Here is a 23,234-nt window from a genome sequence, read left to right as displayed (position 1 = left end):
AACAAAAACTATAGGCTAATAATATATCAATGAATTGTATTTACAAGGCTTCCATAAAATGCTATACTAATGGCTAATTTTTAAATACATTTTTTAAATAAATTTTTATCTAAATATTTAGATAAAAATAAATAATATATTTTGCCAACCAAAATTGTACTTCTTAGACTTATTTACCTTTTACATACTTACAAAAATGGCTATTTATTTATTTAACACTTAAAGGGGATACATAGGCCTCCAAAACAAATATTAGGCTTTTTAAAAGAATAGACCTAAATGACGTGACGCAAAGCAGTAAAGAATATACAAAACCTGAATACATGATTAAGCCAAAACGTACATTTGTCCGTACTTGAAGATAACGGGATCTTTTGGCATCGTAGTCCTGGTAACCACCACTCGTCAGCCTCGCGCGATAAAACTCTTCCGCGGGGGCTTATGGGAACTCGAGGCCAGAGCAGGAGCGACCGCCCTTTTCCGACGAGCGGAGGAAAAACAGCACATTGATCGCTTCAGGCCTCCAACGCGCATAAATAACCGCACTAAAACATCGGAGCGTCACCCAGGGTAAGTTCTCGGGAGCGTTAGACACCCGGCGTCACTCATTATTTAGCGAAAAGGGAATGTGTCTTATTAAAAGAGCATTTTAATGCGCGATTTGATGACGTAACGACAATGGTCTAGAAAACAAATGGCGAATGCGTTAGTGGCCACAGGCCCAGCGCGTGAATAACATGAAGCTGACTGGCACACAGTCCTCCTTTTGCCGTTTAGATATTTCTTTAGGACCTCCATACGATTGGACTGTTGAAGTACGCGGCTTTTGCAGCAGTTTGACCCACTGGGTGTAAAGCAGCCATTCTTGCGTAGAGAAGCTCCTCGTAGAAATGCGCGCTTATTCGGCTTGCTGCTTAGAAATGCCCGCTACTCTGTGGATCTGTTGGCATAGGGGCCATTACAAAGTATGTGCATAATTTATCTTAAAAATATGTCATGTGAAACATGACATGTGAAAGATTGTAGACAAGTTGATTGGCTTTCAAAAAGCGTTTAACATTTTAATATTTTAGCTATCTGCCCACTTTTAAACTCTGGGTTCGTTTCCCAAAAGCTTCGTTAGTTAATTATGGTGGTTAATTTCATTGAGTTCTATTGGTAACGACTGGACTTGCGACCAAGTTGTTTTTGGGAAACGCACCCCTGAAAAATTGTAACTGCTTTTTGTTACTGAGCTTTTTTATTATAATAATTTACATATCATGTATACAAATGTATTATGCTGTCATGTTTTTATTGTCTTGTCATAGTACTTGCATGCGCAGGGAAAGGGCTGAACCATGTCTGTTGATGGAGATGTTGACTATGGGCATGAGTTTCCAGCCCATTACAAAGTGATGCTTGACAAACTGAACGAGCAGCGCCAGCTGGATCAGTTCACAGACATCACTCTTATTGTGGATGGTGAGGTTTCAAGTGTTTGTACCTGCTGACCTAATACCTTTCGGAATTTATGCAAAATATTTTACAGTTGAATAAACCGGTGTCAATGATTGTGGTTTCTTTAACAGGACATCAGTTTCGGGCCCACAAAGCTGTTCTGGCTGCCTGCAGTCAGTTTTTCCACAAATTCTTTCAAGACTTCACTCAAGAGCCTCTAGTGGAAATTGAAGGTACTTAACAATAGATGCAACTCCGTGGAACAAAACACTGTTAGATATTACTATGTAGCATGTTTTTCCTGGACAATGACCAATCTTAATCAGCAACACTGTCTTAACTGGAAGCACTTGTTTGCAAAACAGTTAGAAGATGTTGGTTTTGGTTATTTACACACATACACTACACACTGTACATTTTAAATATACATGTAGTTCATATTAATTAACTACATGTACTCACAATATGACCCATTTCTGATATTGCATTTTATGGTCTCCCAGCCCAAATAGTAGTAAACAAAAAATTACTCCAAATAATGTATGCTCAATAATAATCTTTACTGCAATATTTTTGTTGCAATGAACAGGTGTTGGCAACACTGCCTTCCGTCACCTGATGGAGTTCACTTATACAGCTACGTTAGCTGTGAATGGTGAGGAAGAAGTCAGTGATGTCTGGAGAGCTGCAGAGTACCTTCAAATGCAGGAGGCGATCAAAGCCTTGAACAACAGGTTGCTTACTATTGTACATTTTCGTTTGCATGATGTTATACTGAAGTTGATTTTTTAGCAAAAATGTTTCTTCTCCTATGTAGAATGAATGGTACCACCTCAGTAAACTCCTCCCAGGCCTTGGCAGGAAAGAGCACGGCTAAGAAGAGGAAAATCGCAGAGACCTCCAATGTGATCACTGAGACTCTTCCTTCAGTGGAGACCGAATCTGTTGAAATCAACGTGGAGGTTGGCGAGGAACATATTGAGGTGGAGGAAAGTGGCCTGGTGGAAGTAGTGGATGCTGCTAGGAGTTCAACCGAACCCTCATCTGATGACTCTGCATTGGCCTTATTGGCTGATATCACCAGTAAGTACCAGCAGGGAGAGCAGACACTTCATGGGATGAAAAAGGAAGTAGATGATTCCGTAGTCGTGCCGGAAGAGGCTGTGATTGCCTCCAAGACCCTGGAGAATATTGAAGTGGTGGAGGTTCAGATCTCACAGCTGGACAACCTTTTCCGTTGTGACAAGTGCGACCGCTGCTTCAAACTCTACTACCATCTCAAACAGCACATGAAGACTCACACCGCTACCCCCGATAAAGGCTTTGTCTGCAGGCACTGCGGTAAAACATATGCCCGGGAAGCAGCCCTTAAACAGCACTTGAATAATTACCATTTTGATGCGGAGGAACAATCCCAACGACAGAAAAAGAAAGTGCATGTTTGCGATTACTGTGAAAAGCAGTTTGATCATTTTGGACACTTCAAAGAGCATTTAAGGAAGCACACAGGTGAGATGATATAAGGTTAAATGTATTTTAAGAAATATATTTAAATGCAGTCTCTAATCAGCTTCCCATTTATGCATGCATGTGTAGGTGAGAAACCCTTTGAGTGCCCGGAGTGCCATGAACGTTTTGCCAGGAACAGTACGCTGAAGTGTCATATGTCAGCATGTCAAAATGGCGCTGGAGCCAAAAAAGGGAGAAAGAAGTTGTATGAATGCCAGGTTGGTTTTAGCCAGTAAAATACTATCCAGACATGCATTTTTACTATGCAAAACCTCCTAAAAAAACTCCCTTTTTGATATACAATATATTGCATGCAATTTCTCCAATAATTATGTAGACCTCAGGTTTCTTTTCATTATTTGACAACAGCACATATATAATTGCTTCTCATAAGTTTGGAAAGATGCTTGTCGCATATTATTTCCCCCCCAAAAAATTGTGCCTTTAAATAAACGCTGTATGTAAGTCTTTGCCACTAGAGGGCGCATATTCAAAAGAAACATAGATATAAGCTGTGTCCAAATTCAGGGTCTACATCCTTCGGAGGACTCATTTGAAGGATGTTACGGCACAGCGCCGCGACGAAGGCTGTCCAAATTCGTACGATCCTACAAATGCGGCCCACAAATGCGTCCTCCTTTTCCCCGAATTGGAAGGATGGGTTTGGTGGATTCTTTTGCGTCCCTACCTATCCCATAATTCTTTTCGGCAGGACGAAGCGAGCGGTAGCGGAGTGGGGGAGGAGTATTATTTTCGGTGTTTTTTAAAAACTGGCTTTTCAAAAATATATATTTTCAGTGGTTTTCTAGTTAGGCATTTTGTTTTATCGTTAAGCTTTTTTTTTTTTTTTTACATTTGTACGTGTATATGTAAAAAAAAAAAGTTTACGTTCGTAAACTAGCTTCTTCCTTACTGCCTGTGTGAATATCCCCTTACACACAGCTTATTTGTTAGAGATTGAAGCTGTTATTAACGCTTCTAAGGACGAAAGAGCAGACAGAAGTGTTTATAAAGCTCCGGGGAGAGAACGATGAGCTCTTCACCCGCGTCTTGCTTAGCGCTGTCACGGTTGCTAGGCGACAGGATATGAGCAACGGGTAAGGGAGGGAACTGAAAGAAGGGTAGGCTGTCCAAATTCACAAACACCGACTTCCGGTTTTTGCGGTTGTCGGAGGACCCATCCTCCTTCAACCGGGTAGGAAGGATCCTAAGGAGGATGCAGACCCTGAATTTGGACACAGCTAAAGTTTTATGATACCGTGACTGAGTGTTGAATCATGGGAGTCTGTGGTCTTCATCTCCACAACTGATGCAATCTGACGGGACTCAGGCAGAAATCATGTTCATGGATGAGCTAATTTATTAAGGATTAATTAACATCGTAGTATGAAGGAGGGTAAGGCTGAAAGCCGTACTCTGTGTAGTCATCACCTGTCTAATAAAACACAAAACATATTAAAGTGTCTTTGATGCTCCCATGTTTCCTACAAAACAGACCAGAGATGAGCCATTTTTTTTTTTACATTCTTTAAAACATTTGTGATAATGCAAGTACACAAGTCAGCAAAATATATAACACTGTTCTAATTATATTTTTTTATTTATATTTTTATAAAAAAGTACATATTGTGCATTTAATTAAAAGCTATTTGTTAATCAGACTTAGCAACATGTCAGTTTTGGTTGTATTTTGCTCATTCATGCAGTCCTACTCCCTTATATTTCTCACTCCTCAGGTCTGTAGCAGTGTTTTCAATAGTTGGGAGCAGTTCAAGGACCACTTAGTGACCCACACGGGTGAGAAACCCAACCACTGCACTATTTGTGATCAGTGGTTCACGCAACCCAAAGACCTCAAAACTCATCTGCAAGAACTCCACGGCTTGCAGGAGAAGGTTATCGTCACAGAGGAAGTCATGATTTCAGACCCAGGCACGATCTTGGCTATGGCGGAGGTTGAGGAGGGAGAGGAGAGGGTGATCTTGGAGGATGGCCTACAGGTGGAGCATGTCACTGTGGAGCCGGTGGACGTTGTTGCTGTTGAGGAGTCTCTCATGGTGGAGGCAGAGACGCCGATACAGTCTTCTCAGACTGTGGGTGGGGTAGAAGAGACAGTGGTTTTACAAGTAGATGGCGAGGGATTGAAAGAACGAGCAATGGAAATCCAGATAGCACAGGTGACTGTTGCAGAACCAGCAGAATGTCAAGTTGAACAAGAGGCAGTGGACAGTTCGAAAGAAGTAAAAACTGCCAATGTATGAAAGGCCTTTCCTGTGCATGGACGCTTTGATAATGAATTGGAGTAATGAACAGGATAATGAACAGTAATGCTCAAAGTGGTTTCATCCAACAAAGATGGGTCATCCGCTTTATTTCTTTAAGCTTTGCTCTATCTATTCACTTCTCAGAAAGCAGTGTAAGAATAGTAAGATGTAATTCATTTCATAAATAGTGCACATGGCCAAGACTGCTTTGGGTGCGGAAAGAATGTTTTTTTTTTTTTTCTTTTTCTTTTTTTTTCTTAAGTTATCTTTGGATGTATGTTTATAGCGTGTGCAAGAAGCTTAATTTCATAAAAGAATTAAAGGCAAAATGTTTCCCTAGATAATCGAGACAACATGTATGCAGTTCTGGCTTGTTTCTTTGTTCAGTCTGCACCATTTATTCGTTTTAAATGAATTTGCTGTTCAGCTGTACAGAGCAATAAAATTATGTATAAAATATTTGTCAGAGGTTTTAACCCTGATGTGGCACTCTGCGCCTGTTTTCAGTTGCAGTGATTTTTGTGTACAGGAACTTAAATGAAATTGGGGAAATGCAGCATCTCTTTACTGTGAAGCAGGTATGGGTTAAACCAGGCTTTCTCAAACGGAGGAGCTTTGACCACCCATGAAGGCAGTGGCTTTCATCTAATGGACCAGAACCCACTATAGGACCTCTGAAAACTTCTAAGAGGGCCACAGGATGACTTAAAATAAGTTCTTAATGTATTTAATTTAAATAGTATAATGAATATATTACAACAATTTAAAATGTTTAAACATCCCATTATAATTATACTCTTTTTATTCTTTTCTAAACAAAACGTATAGGTGTCTATATCTAGCAAGGAGAATATGTTTACTGGTAAGTGGAATTAGAAAGTTTGAAAAGCACTAGTTTACAGAATCACAATCACCGTTGATAAATTTAAACTTTATTGATAGTCTCAAAAGTGATTTTGCTTTTGAGTAAAACTATACTTTTTTGTTTGTTTGTTTTTTTTTTACTCGAAGGACTTCTAACACATTTTTCTGTTTTAGATAATGTTCTAATAGCCTACTGGTTAAATAAAGCCGTTAGTCCCACCTTCAAGCTGTGATTGGTTAACAGAAATGTCCGTCACCTGACCTCCCTGTTGCTGTGATGGAGCCAGTGGAGTCCTCGCGCATCACATTCAGGCTTATGACAAGCACCGAGTTAAAACAAACTGAATGATCCCGCAACGAATATTCACCGCCTCAACTCTTGAGGAAGGTAAGGATGTTCACTCTTATCAATCTTCTCATCATCCTGAGAGGTTACCACTGAATACATAAAAGCATGAAGAATGAATGTATGCCTTCAAATTGTTTACAAGGCTTATATCATTTGTTCAGATATCTTACCAGATGTATCTGGCGTTACTGGCCAGCAGCGGTTGTTATGGAAGCGTGTAAAATATATATAAATATATATTTGATGATGCAGATTCGAGCATCACCTTATTAAAAATTAGGAAGGGGTTACTGTTAGGATACTTGTATTTGATAATTATTCTGCACAGAGCTAAACTACACACTAAAATCTGACACAAACATGCGTGGTGTCACCTTTAGTGACTTGAGATGCGTTTATTTATTTAGTTGTTTATTGCCAGTAATAAATCTAATCAATATAATTTTTTATATTTAGTATTGCTACTATTTGTGTAAAATTTTTATTTATTATATTTTCCATTTTTATGACTGAGCATTTGTAAAACTAATGTAAAATCCTCTGATCAAATGGCATTTGTGATCAACATGATTTTAGTCTTGCATTTGGGAATGTGTGGGATCTACAGAGGGCCTCTGGTTTTTTAATAAAGCCGTATTAGTGTTTGAACGGTACAGGTGTGTGAATCCCGAATGGCTCCTGAATAGAAGTATTAATTTACTGAGAATATTGTAATTTATGATATTGAATGATCCTTTCTAGTTTCTCACGGATTGATGTCAACTTTTGTTCAGGCCCCTTTGATGACTCCTTAGTTGGATGACATGAAACATGGTTTTAGGTCTGAGATTAAAGCTGCTTTGATGGGTTGGGAATACATTAACATGGTACAATGCAACGGAAACAGCCTTTTTTGTGGTTTCATCGAATAATCTGCATGTTTTTTTCCCCTCAAAGGTCCAAACATCAATTGAACTCCTTAATTATGTTCCTTATTTAAGGACTCATTAATAATGGACACATTCAGACATGTATCAAAATCTGAATACATGTTCTGAAGCATGTGTGATGCTTGGGGTTTTGTGCATTTTTAATGCAGTTATGTAGAATTAATAGCATTAATTAGAAAGAGACAGTAATCAGTTCATCATTTCATCAGGTGTAGTAGAGCCTCCTCAAAATATGTTTATGAATGACATCCACACATATCTAAAACATACTCTGTCATGAAAGGAATAGTTCACCCAAAAATGAAAAAACTGTCGTCATTTACTCAACCTCATGTTGTTCTAAACCAGTAAGAGTTTTTTTCTTCTGCTAAAGGTATTTTGAAGAATGCTGGTGACCAAACACTTCACAGTAGCCATAAAATATTTTCTTTTGTGTTCAACAGAAGAAAGAAATGCATACAGTTTAGGAACAGCATGCATCATTTTTCAAAATAGTTACCATATTTAATTATTGTGTGGCTGATCTGATAGTAAGAAAATGACTTGAAAATTGGTAGTTGTAGCTACGTGATGGAAATTCCAGATTGGCACCTCTGGCCCCCTATTGTCCCTGATCTTTTCACTACTGAGCTCTTTTTTTCCCCTCTCTGTCCATGTGTCTCAATCAAAACACACACAGGAGGGCTTTGTGTAGCTGTGGCTGAGAGTGTGAACACAGAAGCAGCTTCTGAAATCGCATACTGAGTAGGTGCTACATTTGATTTGCAATTTACTTCACGGATGTTCTAAAAATTATAAATATAATCTGGCTGTGCTTAATTTATCATATTGTCAATGTCATGTGACTTATGGTGTCAGATGCGTCAACACCTCTTCTGTGGCATTATGGAATGGTGAAGTGTCCTTGAAATGCACATTTTGGGATCTCGCCAGATGTAGAAGTTCATCCTGGGACTTTTTGTCTAATGTTTTGTGAATAATACCATTAATATGGACCTACAGCTCCTTTCACATACTGCTTTTTCCTTACTACTGTATATAGAAGGGAAGTAGGCATATTGGATGTTGTGAGGAAAGCCATAGTGAATGAGCAATAAAGTAAGAATCACTTAATTCTACTTTCTAAAAATGTGTAACTACCTGAATTTAGAGCCAAATGTTTTACTTGCTGAACCCTGTACATGCAACAAGGATTTTTCTTACCCAGGGGCCACTGATATCCCATGTGTTTAGTGTTTATCTTGAGTGTAGATCAGGGCCGCATCAGTAGAAATGGCCCCTGTGGAAGACGCTTAATGCTTAGTAAGTGCTTCTGTCCCATGGGACGTGAAAGAAGTCACACAGTTGATGTACACTGAACAGATTTATAAACTCAACACTTTTGTTTTTGCCCCTATTTTTCATGAACTCAATGTGCAGTTTTACTGTATTGGGGGGTCCGGGGGCAGGGGGTCTGACATCTGCCCTGTACAGTGAAAACCAAGATTCATCCGTGAAGAGAACACCTCTCCAAATGGTAGACGCCATCGATTGTGAGCATCTGCCCACTCAAGTCGGTGACGATGACGAGCTGGAGTTAGGTTGAGACTGATGAGGATGACGAGCATGCAGTTGAGCTTCCCTGAGACGGTGTCTGACAGTTTGTGCAGAAATTCTTTGATTATGCAAACCGATTGTTACAGCAGCTGTCCGGGAGGCTGATCTCAGGTGAAGATGCTGGATGTGGAGGTCCTGGGCTGGAACACAGATTTAAACAGATTTGTGAACAATATTTGAGAGAAATAGGCTTTTTATGTACAGAGAAAAAGTCTTAGATCTTTGAGTTCAGCTCATAAAAAATGGGGGCAAAAGCAAAAGTGTTGCATTTATAATTTTGTTCAGTGTAAGTACCACATTCTAAATCCTGCCCATGAGGCTCATGCTAATGGTCCTGTGTACCAGAATGGAGCTAAATGATGAACCATTTGCTTTTTTTTTGGTAATTGATATTGAAGTTGGGGATATAAAAATTCAAATAAAAATTAATTATTGAATAAATAAGATCAGAAAGATGGTGGAAAAGGGTGAGAGAGGAATATCATTATGCAGACACATGCACATCCATGCACTTGAAAGGATCGTTTCAGGATTTCTGCTTGTTTTACACTTTAAAAGAGAATTCTGTCAGCCGGCGAATCTTTTCAGCCCCTTCAGCAATCAGCAGCACACACAAACATATGCAAGATGGTGTTTGAAGCTTGAGGATCTGAGTATTCATGAGAAGAATCACTTTGATTTTGTGTGCTGTGCCTTGGTAAATAGAGCGTGTGAATTAGGACAGATATCAAATATAAGGAAAAGGAAGGTCAGATGTGTCTTTTCAGTCATCTCTTTATTTGTTCTTGCTACAATCCAACTGTTCATATAAGAATCAGTTTAGCTCTCAGTATTCAGGCCATTTTTTTGCCTACTTTTGTATTTAAGAAAAATAATATATATATATATATATATATATATATATATATATATATATATATATATATATATATATATATATATATATATATATATATTAGTTTCCAAAAACATTATTTTCTATCCATTTAAAATAAATGCTTTTTATTTTTTTTATTTTTTTTTTACATTTTCCATTTTCTGTTCAAAAACGACTGACTAAAAACTTTTGAAGGGTAGTGTATTCTGTAATCAGGGTAGTTGAATGCTCAGTGCTGACGCCAGTAGAAGTAAGCTCTTGTTTTGATTGAGTGAATGAAAGGGGATTAAATCTGCTTCTCAGAAAGATCTGCTGATTGCGTATAAGAGTGTTTGGGTTCTCATTCCATTGTCAAATGGCTGATCATTAATGACAGTTACACAAGCAAGTACTTAAAGAACTGTACAACACACAAACACATGTAAAGATACAGAGCTATAGGATTGTTTTGTCACTTTTTAATGTCAAAACTTGCCTTTCTAACACTCGGTCAGTTCCAAAGCACTTTCAACCGATCTGATTGGTTTAGTTCTAATTCTATAATGCTGATGCTCGAAAGTTCAAACAAAAGAATATTGCTTCAAAGAACCCTGTTGAAAACCAAGCTCAGCAGCTTATATCAGCATCAGTGCTCACCTGCACCTGCAAAAACACATCGTCACACCTGAAGGTGTCTGTGCAGATGCAGTGCTCAGCGGTCCTGTGTGGAGAAACTGCCTCAGTTTAACACACCTGGTGTTCTTTGATCAAGAAACCCCTGCAAAAAACATACAGTCTGAAAGCATAATGTTATGAACTACATTTTTACAGAAATGTATTTGATCAAAAATACAGAAAAAACAGTAATATTGTGAAATAATATTACCATCTAAAACAACACTTTTCTATTTTATTATATTTTAAAATTAAATTTATTCCTGTGATGCAAAGCTTAATTTTCAGCAGTCTGCACTGTCACATGATCCTTTAGAAATCATTTGAATATGTGAATTGATATTCTGACATTGCTTTATATATGGTTTTATTTGTGGTCCACTGTGGCGTGATGAATGTGTAGTGCTTGTTTTATGTGTGCTGTTAGCTCTCAGTGGCTAGAGAACGAGGTGACGGCGCTCTGTGTTCATATATTCTGCTCTTTAGGGACATTGTTACAGGAACTACATCAGCAAACTCTCCTTAATTGCATCCTGAAACACACAAAAACGCACACATTGAGTCACATTTGTAGGAAGATAAATAATTTAGTTCAAATGTAACTATAAATACATATTTTTTTAAAAACTTAACTTAAATAGCTCAAATTATTTTACAAATGCTGCAAATGCATACATTTTCTACAAACATGCTGGATTACACAAGCTAAATAAGCTAAATCCTTAAGGAAAGGTGAGTTAAGGACAATGTAATGGTCTTGATATATTCTTTGTCTCCCTCTCTCTCTCACCAGGTAAACGGGAATCCTTTAGTTTAGTCCCTGCTGTTTAAATTGGAGACTTAAGGGCCACTAAAAAAGCCATGGATTAGGATCTCTGTACACGCTAATCCCAGAGAGACGACTGTAGAGTGAGTCAGAAGCACCAAAGACACACACCAACGTGAACCAATGAGAGGGAGTGGCTGTTTTCCATGTGGGACCCCATTTCTGAATGAGCCACCAGGCGAAGATGTTAAATGAGAGGAAGCACCGTACAAGAAGCCAGGGCCGCTGAGAGTAATGTGGAGCCTTGTTATAGCAGCCAGGCAACAATCACAGCACTCATCGTTCTACATGCTGATCCGCGGTCTATTTTTATCACTGAGACAACGCACCCATTAATTTGGGCATATGTGATGATGTTCAGGGAGATGCAGGACTGAGGGGAAGGGACGGCACTGTGCACTGGGCCGCTTGGGTGAAGCAGACGAGCCTAAACATCTACTCCTTTATTCTTTGATATGTGTATAAGCCTGGGTTGAGATGTGGCGATAATGAGCTAATGTTGGAAATTGACGCAGAAGTACAGGACAACATGTGAAGGTGAGAAAAGACTATCCATTATTTGTTTTTGTTTTTTTATGAAAAACGGTCCCCATGTTTTGCACTTATTTTATTAAAGTGTGTTTATAAAATAACTATTTATTACTAACAATATTTATAAATATAAATTATAGTGTAAAATATTTGTATTAATAAATATTTGTTTGTTTATTATTTATTTGTTTAATTTATTTAAATATGAGTTTGTGTGTGCGTCTTACAAATATCAAAAATAATATTTTGTTTTAGTTTATTATTATCATTGTATATAATAATTGTATTTATATTTGTATACACTTAATTATGAATATGTGTGTGTGTATGTATGTATAATATATACATTACAATTATAAGAAAAATCCTGAATAAATTATTGTAAAAACATAATATAGAACATTTTATATAAAATAATTAAAATTTTAAGAAATTAAAATATTGTTATGTTCGTGAAGTTATTTATTTATTTGCTCCTTGATAAATAATGGATTTGTTTATAGGCAGAGGTTTAAAAAAAAAACATTTTATATAAAATAATTAAAATTTTAAGAAATTAAAATATTATGTTCATGAAGTTATTTATTTGCTCCTTAATAAATAATGGATTTGTTTATAGGCAGAGGTTTAAAAAAAGAAGTGTATACAAAATGCAGGTTCTCTTAATTGTGTATAATTTTATATCTTCAGGTGGTGTCTTAGTTCCAGGTCTCCTGCCATGAGCTAAGCCCCCAGTGGCCTGTGGCAGGATGACTGCTGTGTACCCGGCTGGGGGGGGTTCTGTCGGGGTCTCAGAAGTGGCCACGGGTCCCCAGCGTTATGCCCGATGGAGCCGACAAGACAGCTCCGACATCTGCACGGACGACGAGGGGACCCAGCCACGCCGCCTCACCCCACTGGAGAAGCTCAATCTGGACATGTGCCAGGATGAGAAGATGGTGAAAGAGCTCACCGTGGGTCGCCGCATCGGCTTCTACAAGATACGTGGCGAGATCGGCTGTGGAAACTTTTCCCATGTCAAGCTGGGCATCCACGCTCTGACGAAAGGTACATGTCAGTTAAAAGAGTTTAAACTGAATCCTGAGAAATTGGTACATATTCTTTGACTTTCTTAAGAGCTTCTCCTCACAAGAAGGCTACAATATTAATAGATTTATTTTAGAGCAGCTCACTAACACTGTAGAATTTTATGATCTGGGTATATTCCTATAGCTCACTGACACCTGGTAATGTGTCTGGAAATGCACATTTAGAGGCTTGTTTTTTAGTTCTCTGTTTAAATATATTTTATATTTTAAATTAATATATTTTATTTTAAAATGTCATTTATGCCTGTAATGGCAAAGCCATCATATTTTTATAAAAAAAAAAAAACAACAACAACAAAAAAAAAACAAGATTAACCCCAAACTTTTGAACAGTGTTGTAAACATAGTTTTATTAAGCTATGTTGAATCAGATATAAGTCTATTTAAATATATAAAATGATAAAGTAAATACTTAAATTCTAAAGTAGTTATTTTTTTCAATTTACTTTCAGTTTAGTTTTAACCCATATTTTATAAAATAAAAAAAGACATTATGTATTATTTAATACATACTTCTCACTAAATAAGGGTTAAAACTACATATAACCGCTCTATGCTTTTACATGCGTATGCTTTTTGCTGAGTGTTATTGTCTTGATGATCATGTGTCCTGAGAGTCCAGTTTACATTGATAATGTGGGAAGCATGCCCTCGGTCAAAGTCAAGCTGAGACAACTTGTCTGGTCCAGACACAGAAGGATGGATTTGAGGTGTCACATTTCTATCGAGACCTTTAGAATTGCAGTAGCCCTCATCAAAGATTGCTGTGTGTAAGGGATAGGAGGTTGTGGTGTGCTGTTACAAAGCCATTTGTGAATTCATGCGCAGAGCATTTTGAGGATTTGTATTGCTGCAGCAGATCTTGAAGAGAGGGTGTAGAATGACCCTCCATATCACACTGCACCATATCTGATGCCATAAGTGCTCAAATGTCTTTGATTTATGACAGCTGACTATTACTGCTGTTCGACTAAACAATATATACTGAAATTAGTGGGAATGCATATGTCCCACAGACAGAAGAATATGATTGTTTTCTGAATGAGAAACTCCTGTAACTGAAATGCATTTTGTCATCCCCAGACAAAGTGGCCATCAAGATCTTGGACAAAACCAAGCTCGATCAGAAGACACAAAGGCTGCTGTCCCGGGAGATATCAAGCATGGAAAAGCTGCACCATCCAAATATCATCCGTCTGTATGAGGTGGTGGAGACGCTGACCCGTCTGCACCTGGTCATGGAGTACGCAAGCGGAGGAGAGCTCTACACGAAGATCAGCACAGAGGGGAAGCTCTCCGACATCGACAGCAAGATCGTCTTCTCTCAGGTTCTTTCAGCTGTGAAGCATATGGTGAGATGTATATGGTGCAAAGGAATAGAATTCAGTGATGGAAATCTGTTATAATAGTGGGCTGAATGTTTACAGGGTGCAAACATATTCTCATTATGATTCCTCTGTTTCCCTGACCTTTCAAATTTGGCAGGATTGAGCCATTTCATGCCAGTTACCTTTTTCAGTTTTTCTATAAGATACATAGTTTGAAGGTCAGTGACACAATGCCCATTCAGAATATATAAGATATACACACACACATTTTTATCTTATTTGATATATGCATCTTTTATTTTAATCCTATATATATTAATGGGATTAAAATTATATTTGTTAATTATTAAGTTTACTTTTCAAAATTTTTCATCAATAGATTATTAATAATATTTAATAAATATGTTGAGAGTTACTTGCAGAATTAGCAGAAATGCAAAAGTATTATAGTATTAAATATTTTATATATCATTAATATTATAATTAATAATTATTATTTATTTGCTATTTTGAGTGTTGTAACTATAATGTGAATAATGATAATGGTATTAGTATACAAGTATACTGTATTTAAAAATTGTTGATACAACCGTCATGATATTATAAAGAAGCCTCTAAAATGCAATTCTTATCCAAAATATTATTAAACATATTTTAACACACGCACACACACACACACACACACACACACACACACACACACATATATATATATATATATATATATATATATATATAATCCAGTTAAATCAGTTTATCGACTTATCAGTTTTGTTATTCAAAATATCTTTATATGTCGTAGTTAATTGTAGTTTATCTTTCTTATTTTGCAGCACGACAATAACATCATTCATAGAGATCTGAAAGCAGAGAATGTTTTTTACACCTGTAGCACCTGTGTTAAAGTGGGGGACTTTGGCTTCAGCACCGTCAGCCGCCGCGATGAGACCCTCAACACCTTCTGTGGTTCTCCCCCTTACGCAGCTCCTGAGCTCTTCAGGGATGAGCACTACATAGGTGTTTGCGTAGACGTCTGGGCCCTGGGGGTCATGCTCTTCTTTATGGTGACCGGCACCATGCCCTTCCGTGCCGAAACAGTGGCCAAGCTGAAGCGCTGCATCCTGGATGGGACGTACACAGTGCCTACTTGGGTGCCGGATCCTTGCCAGAAACTAATCCGCGGCATCCTGCAACCCCAGCCGTCTGACCGCTACACAGTAGAGCAGATGATGGGCTGTGAGTGGCTGCTGCCGGTGGAGTTTCCCAAGGCCATGGAGCCCTTCAAACTGGACCCGCTCCATCTGGCTGAGTGTAAGCCAGGGGAGCTTGAAGAGCATGAGATAGATGTGAGGAACGCCCTGGAGGCTTTTGGCATTACTGCAGACCACATTCGTAACAACCAGGGCAAAGACTGCAGGAGCTCTATCACTGGAGTCTATCGAATCCTCTTACACCGCGCACATAAACGACAAGCAGTAGAGAGCATGCCAGTAGTTACTCACGTAGTGAATGGAACTGATGCTAAAAAGGACCGTCTGAAGACATACAGGAGCCTTAGGCATACGTCTAAACTCTGCATCATTCTGTGATGCTCAGAAAACGTATACATAATAATGGACAGCTCATGGGAGCTATAGTTCAGCTAGATATATTTGATATACCTCTTTTGTTATTTTTTTTTCTTTCAGTTGAAAATGAGATCAGTGAATGCCTCTAATAAAGTAGTCTATATGAATGAATGAAAAGTATGAACGTTTTCAAGCGAGTGAGTGCAAGACATTTGTAACGTCATGGATGTCATGTCATAAATATAAGTAATAAAGTGCTTTGGACTCGATTGTTTCAAACCTTCCCTTTGCAGTATGCCTCTAATATATATATTTATCATAATTAAGTATAGTAAGTTTTCTAGGATTTTTCGATTTAAACTTGCAATAACATTTTCACAGACTCTCCCTTATAAATGGCGTATTCGAGGCATGCCATTTTACACTACAACTCCCGGGAAGCCTTGCGTAGAAGACGTGCACGTACTCGTCCGCCCGTACGTGATGACGCAAATTTTGCCTCGTTGGAGGGTGATTTCATCGGGAACAGGACAAAGAGAGAAGGCACTTCCTATTTTGTTGTATATGTCTACGTATCTTATTACGGTTCAAGATCATCAGAGGTAAGGGGTTATCTAAAGCATTTTATATGCATATGTTAGGTCGACTTTGCTTTCCTCAGAGAAATTCAAAATTCTTCACAATACAGTCATTGTAGAGCTGTCAAACGTCAGACCTGTCACATGCTTTACCAAATACTTTATTTACCGCTACTTCCATTTATTATAATTCAGTTATTCCGTTCTGTTAGATTTTGTTCTATATATATTTTTTTTTACTAGTATTAATAACGTTATTAAATCTGTAAATTCTCCAATACGTATTGTCACTATGTTGAATATGTAGCAAATCAGACAGCATAACCAAATGCGATTAAAATGTGACCTGTATCCTCTTTGCATTAGTACGTAAACATTATTATCTCCGCTGTCATCGTGTTACAGTAGTATTTCCTGTAGGGTTTAATGAGTTTTTTTAACTATTTGTCACATACAGTATAACCATTTTATGATTGCGATTTTGACTCGTACTCTGGACTGTTAATGCCGTGAAGTTAGCTGTCGTTTGTGTTGTTTAAAACGGAAATGCAGTCACATGGTGAGTGGGCGGGGTCTGAACTTGATCGAGCTGTCAGTCCGCGTGTCGCTGCGGACCTGCCCTGTTTCATATCGTCTTTTGATTTCTTCTTTTTTATATCAGTGTTAGATGTCAGTGAGCGACGATATGGAGAATACAGACCTGCTTGGTCTAATCTTCCCAGATGAAGACCCAGGATCCAGCGATCTGTTCCTCGCAGAGGGGAGTAACTTGCTGGATGATTTGCTTTCAGAGCAAGATGTATGTAACCTTCACGTCCAAAAATCTAATTTCATGTTGTTGTTGTTTTTTTGTTGTTTTATTTATTTATTTGGTCACGTAGTTGTCACGTCTGATATGATTATGATAAGAAAATCTATAAAAAAAAAAAATACAACTGCACCTTTTATAGTTTTACGCAATATAGTGATTAGATACAAATGCTTTTATCTTGTCAAATGCTGCATGGAGTGTATTTATGGAATATTAATGTATTCTATATTTTATATAACATGTAATATTAAAAACAAAGATGACAGATAGAATAATGATTTAGTTGTTGCAGATTATATAGATTAAACCATTTAAAAAAAAGTATTTAATATAATAAAAAATTAATTAATAATAGTTAAATGTATAAATGTAAATGTACATTTATATGATATTATTGTGCATGATAGATAGATATATATTCTACTGATTATGTACTGATTTGATTGTTGCAGTTATTAACCATTTTAAACATTTATTTTATATAATAATGTAATATTGTAAGCATTTATAATAATTTTTGTGCATAATTTATGACAGATAGATAGATAGATAGATAGATAGATAGATAGATAGATAGATAGAATATCTAATGATTTGATAGTTTCAAATTATGTATATTTGTTAATTTTTTTATATAATATTATTATTATTATTATTATTATTATTATTATTGAAGTAGTAGTAATGTAAATGTATATAATATAACAATTATATGCATTTGTTTTATCTAATAATAAAAATTTAATTAATAAAATTATTATTATTATTGTTCACGATAGACAGATTTTATTGTTGCAAATGAAATACATTTATTGTAAAAAATTCTAGAAATGTATTTTGTACATTTAATAACTAAATAGAAATCATTATTGTACATCATGTAGATTAAATAGACAGACAGACTAAGAAATGCTTTCATTGTTGCAGATGCTGAGTGGAATGGATACAGAGGACTTCCTCAGCAGTCTTCTGGGTGAAGACGAGGACGGCCTGACCATCAACTGCTTGTCTCAGTCTCCTCACGGCAGTGACAGCGGCATCTCTGAGGACACCACCCCTCCACACGACAGCAGTGAGACCGACACCATCCCCAGTCCAGGCATCGAGCCTCTGCTTTACTCCGAGTGTATGACGGAGAGCTACGAGGCCCAGGTGGTGCAGTCAGACCACTGCTACACCCTCCCACAGGACACAGACGCCCTGCTGAGCGTCCGATCAGAGAACCCTGAGTCTGATGTCTTCATAGATGTCGGTAAGGTCTTGTTGTGGTGTGTAGAGAAATATGAATTATTCTTATGTTTTTTTTTTTTTGGCTTGTTTTTATTCAAATGACTTATTTAAGTGTCCCATCTTAAGATTGATTTTCTTCCTGTCAGATGATTTGGATATGGATATGGATGATGACTTCTCCCCAGAGCTGCCTTGCTCACTCACGATTGAACACTCCACACAAAGCAGCAAACCAGACAACCAGGTACATTTCAAAGGATTTTAAGAAAACAGCAGACTGTTACCATGACAACTTCGATATGATATGCATATTTTGTCTCCAGTTCCAGTTCAAAGAGATTGTTTTGACTGATGAGGAGAGGAGACTTCTGGCGAAAGAAGGTGCAACCATTCCAACTCAAATGCCTCTTACAAAGGTAAGAGAAGTGGTTTCATATTGAAGCTATGCAGCAGATTTTTGAAATGTAACCTGATGGCTAAAATGGTGTGTGTCTTTAGGCAGAGGAACGGACCCTGAAGAGGGTGAGGAGAAAGATCCGGAATAAGCAGTCTGCTCAGGAGAGTCGCAAGAAGAAGAAAGTTTATGTTGATGGCCTAGAGAACAGGTTCGTGAAGTGAGAAAAACTCCATGACAATCATAATGTCTCTCAAAATATAGGAAGCACTTAACACTTAACTGTAAAGGTATTGAACAATATACTGTAAATTCAACAACAATTGCAGTTGTTATAGGTCAATTGATAATTAATCTATTATTAATTCATTGAATAAGGTGTCAGGAATTAATGATTATATATTGTGCAAACAAATATGTTATACTGTATTGTTTTTGTGATTTACTCTAACAAAAAGAAAGAAAAGGGGTCTCATTTATATGATTAAAAATACAGTAATATTGTATAATATAATTACAATTCAAAATAACTTGAATATATTTTAAAATGTAATTTATTCCTGTGATGCAAAGCAATTGTTTGATTGAATTATTATTTTTTTATTATTATAAATGTCTTCACTCTTCACACGTTTTTTTCAATTTAATGCTGAATAAAAGTATTAATTTCCTTAAAAGAACCTGACTGACCCTAAACTTTTGAACAGTAGTGTAAATTGGAATATATTTGTAAATTACTTGGTTTTAAGTCATTGAAATAATATTGTGTATGACCATAGGGTTGCGATCTGCACTGCTCACAATCAGGAGTTACAGAAGAAAGTTGAGTTGCTGCAGAAACAAAACATGTAAGCCTTCATCGTGTGCTTTAATAAGATAATTTTAGTGAAGATTATAATTATAATTTATTGCTACTAACAATTGTTGTTTTTCTAAGGTCCCTTACTGAACAGTTGAGAAAACTGCAGGCCATGGTGAAAATGTCCACGATGAAAACCACCACGACTAGCACTTGTATCATGGTATGTATTTTTATTATGTAGAATTTTTATCTATCAGAGGGATTGTACCTCTGTTGAGTTGGTTTCATTTTAACACATATTTATCTGTCATAAATGAAATATGATCTATGAGTGTAATCTTTCAGCAGCTCGTAATGTGAGCTTACTGCTTTGAATAAGTACAATGGCAGCCTGACGTGTTTCCTGACCTTTTCTTTTTTTTTTTTTTTTTTTAGGTGTTCCTGCTTTCTTTCTGTCTGATCATTTTCCCCTCAGTCAATCCTTTTGGCAGCAGCAATCAGAAAGATCTGTATACGTCATCTACAGGTGAGCACAGTGTTTGTCATTGTTTCCATAGGGTGCTGAGGAATGTTGTCCTGCTTGTTTTCTGCCAAGTTTTGTTGTATTATATAGTTCAACCTGTACAATAATGCAGTTTGAGTAATCAAAGCCAGTGAAACTTCACAATTCTTGATCCTAATTTAATATAGATTACCAGTATATACTAATAATATGTTAATATCAATATGAACAACAGTAGCATTTTAGTGTTATTGATATACTATTATGTATCTTGTTAATATTTTAAAATAGATTTTTATTTTTATATTTTGCTGGTATATTTAGTGAGCGTTTTAGCAATTTGGTTGTGTGTTTCTGTCATTTTTATTAGTATGTTTTTGAATGTCTTCATTTATTTTGTTTTAGTAATTTGACTTAAAGTTAAACTAAACCAAAATTAGAAATGTTGCCTTGAATTAAATAACCGTTAACTGAAAATATAAAATATAAAGCTTATTTTATTTCAGCTAGTTTTCAAGTAACAATTTTTTTATGTTTTAGTTTTGATTAACTACAGTATGCCTGGAGCAAAGTATAGTAAAAAAAAAAAAAATTAAGTTTTTTTTTTTAACCCATCTGTTTTCTACCTAAGCACTGGTGCTTTATGCATAATTATAAAACATGTTTTTTCTTCTGCCTTCCAGGAATGTCTCGAGCCTTGCGGTCTTATCCAGCTATCGTAAAAGATGACATCATATCCACGCCTACTAAAGAAGTGCCAGAGCAGGATGTCCTCCTCGTGGGCACTGTAGAGAATAACCAGGTGCTGCTGTCAGGGGCTCAGAACCACACACCTGACTACCAGCAGGTCGAGCAGTCTGACTCTGAGTCTGGGGTCAACAGCAACTCCTCCGCTGACTTCCCCAGTTCTGCCCAGTCCGATCTCAAAGCGGACGCATCTCTCTCAGAGTCCCACAGGAACTCCGCGGCGTCTCCGGTGATCTACGACGGCCAGAGCAAAACCAAGGAGAGCTGGATGGAGCAGAAACCCACGTCAGTTATAATACAACAGCACCGATCTGATGAAATGTAGGAGAGCATCTAAAACAACACTCGCTTTGTTTTAGATGAAGGATTCAGTATAGCCATTTTCTCTACATTGTATCATCACAGCCTGACCCTTTCTCCTTAATTTTTTTTTTTTTTTTATTGATCTACTGTCTATACATGCTATAGTAGCACTTTTTTATATCCAGCAATTTGTTAGGACATTATTGTTCTATTCATCTGCACAAATTATGATTCTTTTTCAATGGAAACGTGAAGGAGTCGTGTTGTTTTGAACTCTGCATTGCGTCCACATTGAGTTTTGGTACATTCAGGAAATGTATTCATTTGTCTGTATTACTTAAGACATTTTAGGGCTTTTGGGCATCCAGTAAAATTGAATTTTCCCTTTTTTAGTAAGGGAGCCACATGCTTAAAGAGATTCAACTACTGAAAAATGATCAGTCCTAGTGATATAGGAGTGTGTTTAGAAAAGGGAAAAGCTATTTTTTTCTGCTTGTGCATTATTTGTGGCTTAGAACCCCTTCCGTTAAACCGCTGTAAATTTAGCTTTAAATGTTCCTTTTAGAGGGGGTATAGTATTGCACATATCCACAAAATAATAATACACTGTTTATGTCTATACATGTATATACATATGAAAAAAATGTCATGATCTGCTGTGTTAGAGCAGCATTTTTATGTTATTGTTTTATTTTACTATTTTGTCTTTTAAAAGGCTTCTTTTATTGCAGTCTTTTTTATTGATCTATTTTCATCTTTGGTCATATGATGCACTGATGTATCTGTAAACTTGGAATGTTCATAAACTTTATTTCTGTCGTGATCATGTCATTATTAATTAAATAATTATCAGTTTACTATTAAAAAATAATTTTTGTCATTCATCACAATGAAAATGTTTACCCAAAAAATTTTTTATTGGAACAATACAATATGCATTATTATACTAGATATGATGCAAATAATTGCACTCATTTGATTGACCATTGGGATACTTAGAAACTGGTCTATAAAAGTCTTACATAGAAACTAGGTCAATCTTCTGTACATGTCCGAGCACGTTATCACAGCCAGACGTTTCCTTTTTATGCTGCTAGAAATGCAAATAAACACAATGTAACCTATAAAAACTACAATTAACCTGTCTGACTTTAATGCAAATGCACTAGCTAAAACTGAGATGTAAATTTGCACCGATCTATTTGACATTCACAACACACACGAAAAAAGTCATAACCTCAAAAAAGGATAATTGAGAATATAAAAGTACAAAATATAAATTCTTACGATGTTAAAAGTCAAAACACTTAAATATATATGGCCAAGACTCGTTGTACCTGCAGATGGCGCCACAGCATCTCGAATCAATGTCGTTAGTTCTGCACAGGTGCCTTTAGAGAACAATAAATCTATTGATACAATGCCACTTTCGATCATCAGTTGTCCTGTGTTTCACCGTGGCCTCGTGTATCAATACCCTACGGGTCTGGTTTCAGATGCATACATTTGTGGAGTGTTTCATTATAAGCAGATAATCATCCCTGCTATTTGAGCTGATGAGCAAGTGCATCTTTTGTATCTGTATGGTATGACTCACTCAACCACATTTACAACACTCTGCGTGAAAGGTCACGCTATGTGCACAGCCGCTAGATGGCGCCTAACACACACTCTATAGTTCTATAGATCTGAGCGTAATATCAATCATGAACCCCAAATCTCAGGGTTTTAAAAAAGATTGACGCCTTAGTTATTACATCGTTTGGCATATTAAGAGAAACGTCTCTAAAGGTTTCAAGTAAACATAGTTCAAGTCATATCTACCCCACCCTGCAGAAAAAATCAGCTTAACCCAGGTTCCCCTTACGATTCATATGGAATTCAGCTATAATTCTCAAAATGCTTACAACCCCTCTAAAACCCCACAAAAGTGCCTATGTACCCCTCTACAACCAGGCTGGTTGACCAGTTAAGACCAACTAACCAGGCTGCTCAGCAGGTTACTCCATACAGAATTACAAAGAGCTTCCAACAGCCTAGACCA

General features: G+C 36.9%; 3 protein-coding genes across 4 annotated transcripts; all 3 read left to right on the top strand.

Moving 5' to 3' along the window:
• The first annotated feature begins 241 nt into the window (after window positions 1-241).
• znf131 (zinc finger protein 131) lies at window positions 242-5,672 on the top strand. 2 transcript variants are annotated; one of them, XM_052564045.1, is made up of 7 exons: window positions 242-570; window positions 1,311-1,464; window positions 1,572-1,673; window positions 2,030-2,174; window positions 2,258-2,949; window positions 3,037-3,167; window positions 4,686-5,672. In XM_052564045.1, the coding sequence occupies exons 2-7, from the start codon at window positions 1,341-1,343 to the stop codon at window positions 5,208-5,210; spliced, it is 1,719 nt and encodes a 572-aa protein (XP_052420005.1). In that variant the 5' UTR covers window positions 242-570; window positions 1,311-1,340; the 3' UTR covers window positions 5,211-5,672. The 2 variants fall into 2 exon arrangements, with proteins under 2 accessions (XP_052420005.1, XP_052420006.1); XM_052564046.1 differs by lacking the exon at window positions 242-570 and adding an exon at window positions 606-965.
• A 71-nt stretch (window positions 5,673-5,743) lies between these two features.
• nim1ka (NIM1 serine/threonine protein kinase a) lies at window positions 5,744-16,092 on the top strand. Its single transcript, XM_052564048.1, has 6 exons — window positions 5,744-6,075; window positions 6,252-6,465; window positions 11,276-11,845; window positions 12,530-12,886; window positions 14,011-14,279; window positions 15,089-16,092. Exons 4-6 carry the CDS (start codon window positions 12,589-12,591, stop codon window positions 15,842-15,844), a joined length of 1,323 nt encoding a protein of 440 aa, XP_052420008.1. The 5' UTR covers window positions 5,744-6,075; window positions 6,252-6,465; window positions 11,276-11,845; window positions 12,530-12,588; the 3' UTR covers window positions 15,845-16,092.
• Window positions 16,093-16,278: 186 nt separating this feature from the next.
• LOC127963943 (cyclic AMP-responsive element-binding protein 3-like protein 3) lies at window positions 16,279-22,326 on the top strand. The gene is made up of 10 exons (XM_052564047.1): window positions 16,279-16,425; window positions 17,063-17,200; window positions 18,140-18,464; window positions 18,589-18,686; window positions 18,766-18,858; window positions 18,941-19,047; window positions 19,616-19,684; window positions 19,774-19,858; window positions 20,074-20,164; window positions 20,824-22,326. The coding sequence occupies exons 2-10, from the start codon at window positions 17,069-17,071 to the stop codon at window positions 21,210-21,212; spliced, it is 1,389 nt and encodes a 462-aa protein (XP_052420007.1). The 5' UTR covers window positions 16,279-16,425; window positions 17,063-17,068; the 3' UTR covers window positions 21,213-22,326.
• Window positions 22,327-23,234: the final 908 nt, after the last annotated feature.

Source organism: Carassius gibelio, chromosome B8 (genome assembly GCF_023724105.1).
Source record: "Carassius gibelio isolate Cgi1373 ecotype wild population from Czech Republic chromosome B8, carGib1.2-hapl.c, whole genome shotgun sequence".
NCBI classification, from domain to species: domain Eukaryota; kingdom Metazoa; phylum Chordata; class Actinopteri; order Cypriniformes; family Cyprinidae; genus Carassius; species Carassius gibelio.
The sequence above is the reverse complement of the archived record's forward strand: the minus strand, read 5'-3'. Positions and strand labels throughout refer to the sequence as shown.